The following is a 2,479-nucleotide window of genomic DNA, read 5'->3' as shown; positions in this document are numbered from 1 at the left end:
CATGGCTACCACAGCATCTGACCCAACATGGCTACCACAGCATCTGACCCAACATGGCTACCACAGCATCTGACCCAACATGGCTACCACAGCATCTGACCCAACATGGCTACAACAGCATCTGAACCAACATGGCTACCACAGCATCTGAACCAACATGGCTACCACAGCATCTGAACCAACATGGCTACCACAGCATCTGAACCAACATGGCTACCACAGCATCTTGCAGCAGCAGCTGTTCCATCTGATTGGTGTTTAGTTGGACCATCGTTTATTTTTCAACAGGACAATGATCCAAACACACCTCCAGGCTGTGTAAGGCCTATTTGACCAAGAAGGAGACTGATGGGTGCTGGCCTCCACAGTGACTGGACCTGAACCCAATCCAGATGGTTTGGGCTGAGCTGGACCACAGAGTGAAGGAAAAAGAACCAACAAGTGCTAACCATCTCTGGGAACTCCCTCTAGACTGTTGGATCATTTCAGGTGACTACCTCTTGAAGCCCATCAAGAGTGTGTGAAGCAGTAATCAAAGCTAAAGGTTTTACTTTGAACAACCTAGAAAATAAAACATATTTTCAGTTGTTTCACACTGTTTTGTTCAGTATATAATGCCAAATGTGTTCATTTATGGTTTTGATGCCTTCAGTGTCAATCTACAATTTTTATAGTCATGAAAACAGAAAACTCCTTGAATGAGAAGCTGTGTCTAAACCTTTGCTCTGTGATGCACACACACACACACACACACACACACACACACACACACACACACACACACACACAGAGTCAGAAGTGAAGGACTACAGTAGAGCTCATGAAGGTGCGTGGACGTTCAGCAACACACATTCCCAAACCCAGCTTCTAGAAAGTCTTAATTTGACACGACCTCATCGACTGCAGCTGGTTAGATTTAGTTTTTTCCCCGGGGGCGGGGGCTGGTTAATTTCTTTTCAAACACAATGTGACCAGAAGAATCTCAGAGACTCTGTTGAATTAAGAACTTTATTGACAGAACAAATAAAACATACAAATATTTTACAAACAGAAAAAAGTCAGACAGGAAGAAAGAAACATGGAGCTGCTTCAGTTCTTGAAGGTGGCATGTAGGTGAGTTCTGTAGGCTGCAAGAGAAATCACAGTCAGAACTACAGCTGTATGTTCTGATCCAAACTACAGCTGCACCATGCTCTGCTCTCTTGATGTTTAGTAGTTCTGACCCAGCTTTAGGTGCTTTGTGACAAAGGTTCTGGTTCTTACCGTCCTGGTTGGTCCACAGTTCAGCTGCTGTCGTGTTCAGAGGACTCTCGTTGTTTGGTTCTGTGGGGGAGGGGGGGACAGCAGGTCAGACATGTTTGTGTGTACAGCTGGTTCCGACTGTGGTTTGGCCACTGGGAGTACCAGGACTCTTCCCGGTGGGCCGGCGCAGGCAGTGAGGAAAAAAAAACTTGTGTAGTTGCACTCAATACCAGTAGATGGCGATAATGCACCAATTCATTGTTTACCAACCACCAACAASGACTGAAGAAGAAGAAAAGTTTGATGACGAAGAGGAAGAAGTAGTAAGAAACCTAATAATAAAAATAAGAAGAGCAAAAATGGAGAGAAAAGAAAAAGCATCTACAAGCAAATTCAGCCAAGTGTCAGAAACTGACATTTACTTTCTGTTGGTGCATCATCCTCATTAGGGATGTCCCGATCCAGAGTTTTTGGCTCCCGGTACAATCAGACTTTAATGATTAGTCTTTCAGATACAGATAGCTTTATTCCTTTCCAAGTGACAAGGTTGGTAGTATTAAAGTGAGCCCTGCTGTTCCACCTCCAGAAACATCCAGTTTACAGATTTTACAAGATGCAGTTTCAGCATCAGTTTTCCATTGAAGTGTTCCCACACTGTGACATGGTTGTGTACTTGTGTGCATCTTGACTTAATGGCAGTTGTAAATCATGATGATGCTGAAAACTGGATCAGCCCGATCACATGACTAAATCCCATTCTACCCAATTTTCAAAAAAATGGTCATATCTGCCACTGATACTGAGTATCTGATCGGGACATCCCTAACCCTCATCCTCACTGGAACCAACAAGCCCTGTCTGAAAGTCTGGAATCAGCAGTGTTGGATGAGCTCTCATTCAGACCTGTCATCCTGTAAAACAAACTCAGATCAAAAACATGAGACAATAATAAGGTCATTCCAAAGGTCAACTTGTTGTCTTTCAGGAACTCAAAGAAATGAAGAGAAAACATTGTGGAAGTCACTGAATGTTACTTTTATTGATCAAGCACAGGGGAAAATATGGAATCACTCAATTCTGAGGAAAAAAATATGGAATCATGAAAAACGGATAAACTAAAGACCGTTCAACACACATCACTAGTATTTAGTTGCAGCACCTTTGTCTTTTCTAACAGCTGCAGTCTCTGAGGCATGGACTTGATGAGTGACAAACAGTATTCTTCATCAGTTTGGTG

At 43.1% G+C, this 2,479-nt stretch overlaps 1 protein-coding gene across 1 annotated transcript in view; it reads right to left on the bottom strand.

The window, feature by feature from the left end:
• Nucleotides 1-994: 994 nt before the first annotated feature.
• LOC106531744 (ubiquitin-conjugating enzyme E2C) overlaps nucleotides 995-2,479 on the bottom strand; it is a 10,497-nt gene continuing 9,012 nt past the window's right edge. Inside the window, exons 6-7 of the mRNA XM_014027661.1 lie at nucleotides 1,264-1,323; nucleotides 995-1,127 (exon numbers count right to left, since the gene is read on the bottom strand). Of these exons, the coding sequence (XP_013883115.1) occupies nucleotides 1,090-1,127; nucleotides 1,264-1,323 (98 nt within the window). The 3' untranslated portion in view covers nucleotides 995-1,089. The remainder of the gene's footprint in view (nucleotides 1,128-1,263; nucleotides 1,324-2,479) is intronic.

The sequence above is a fragment of the Austrofundulus limnaeus genome, unplaced genomic scaffold (assembly GCF_001266775.1).
Source record: "Austrofundulus limnaeus strain Quisiro unplaced genomic scaffold, Austrofundulus_limnaeus-1.0 Scaffold671, whole genome shotgun sequence".
NCBI classification, from domain to species: Eukaryota; Metazoa; Chordata; class Actinopteri; order Cyprinodontiformes; family Rivulidae; genus Austrofundulus; species Austrofundulus limnaeus.
This window is presented reverse-complemented; position numbering and strand designations above follow the sequence as displayed.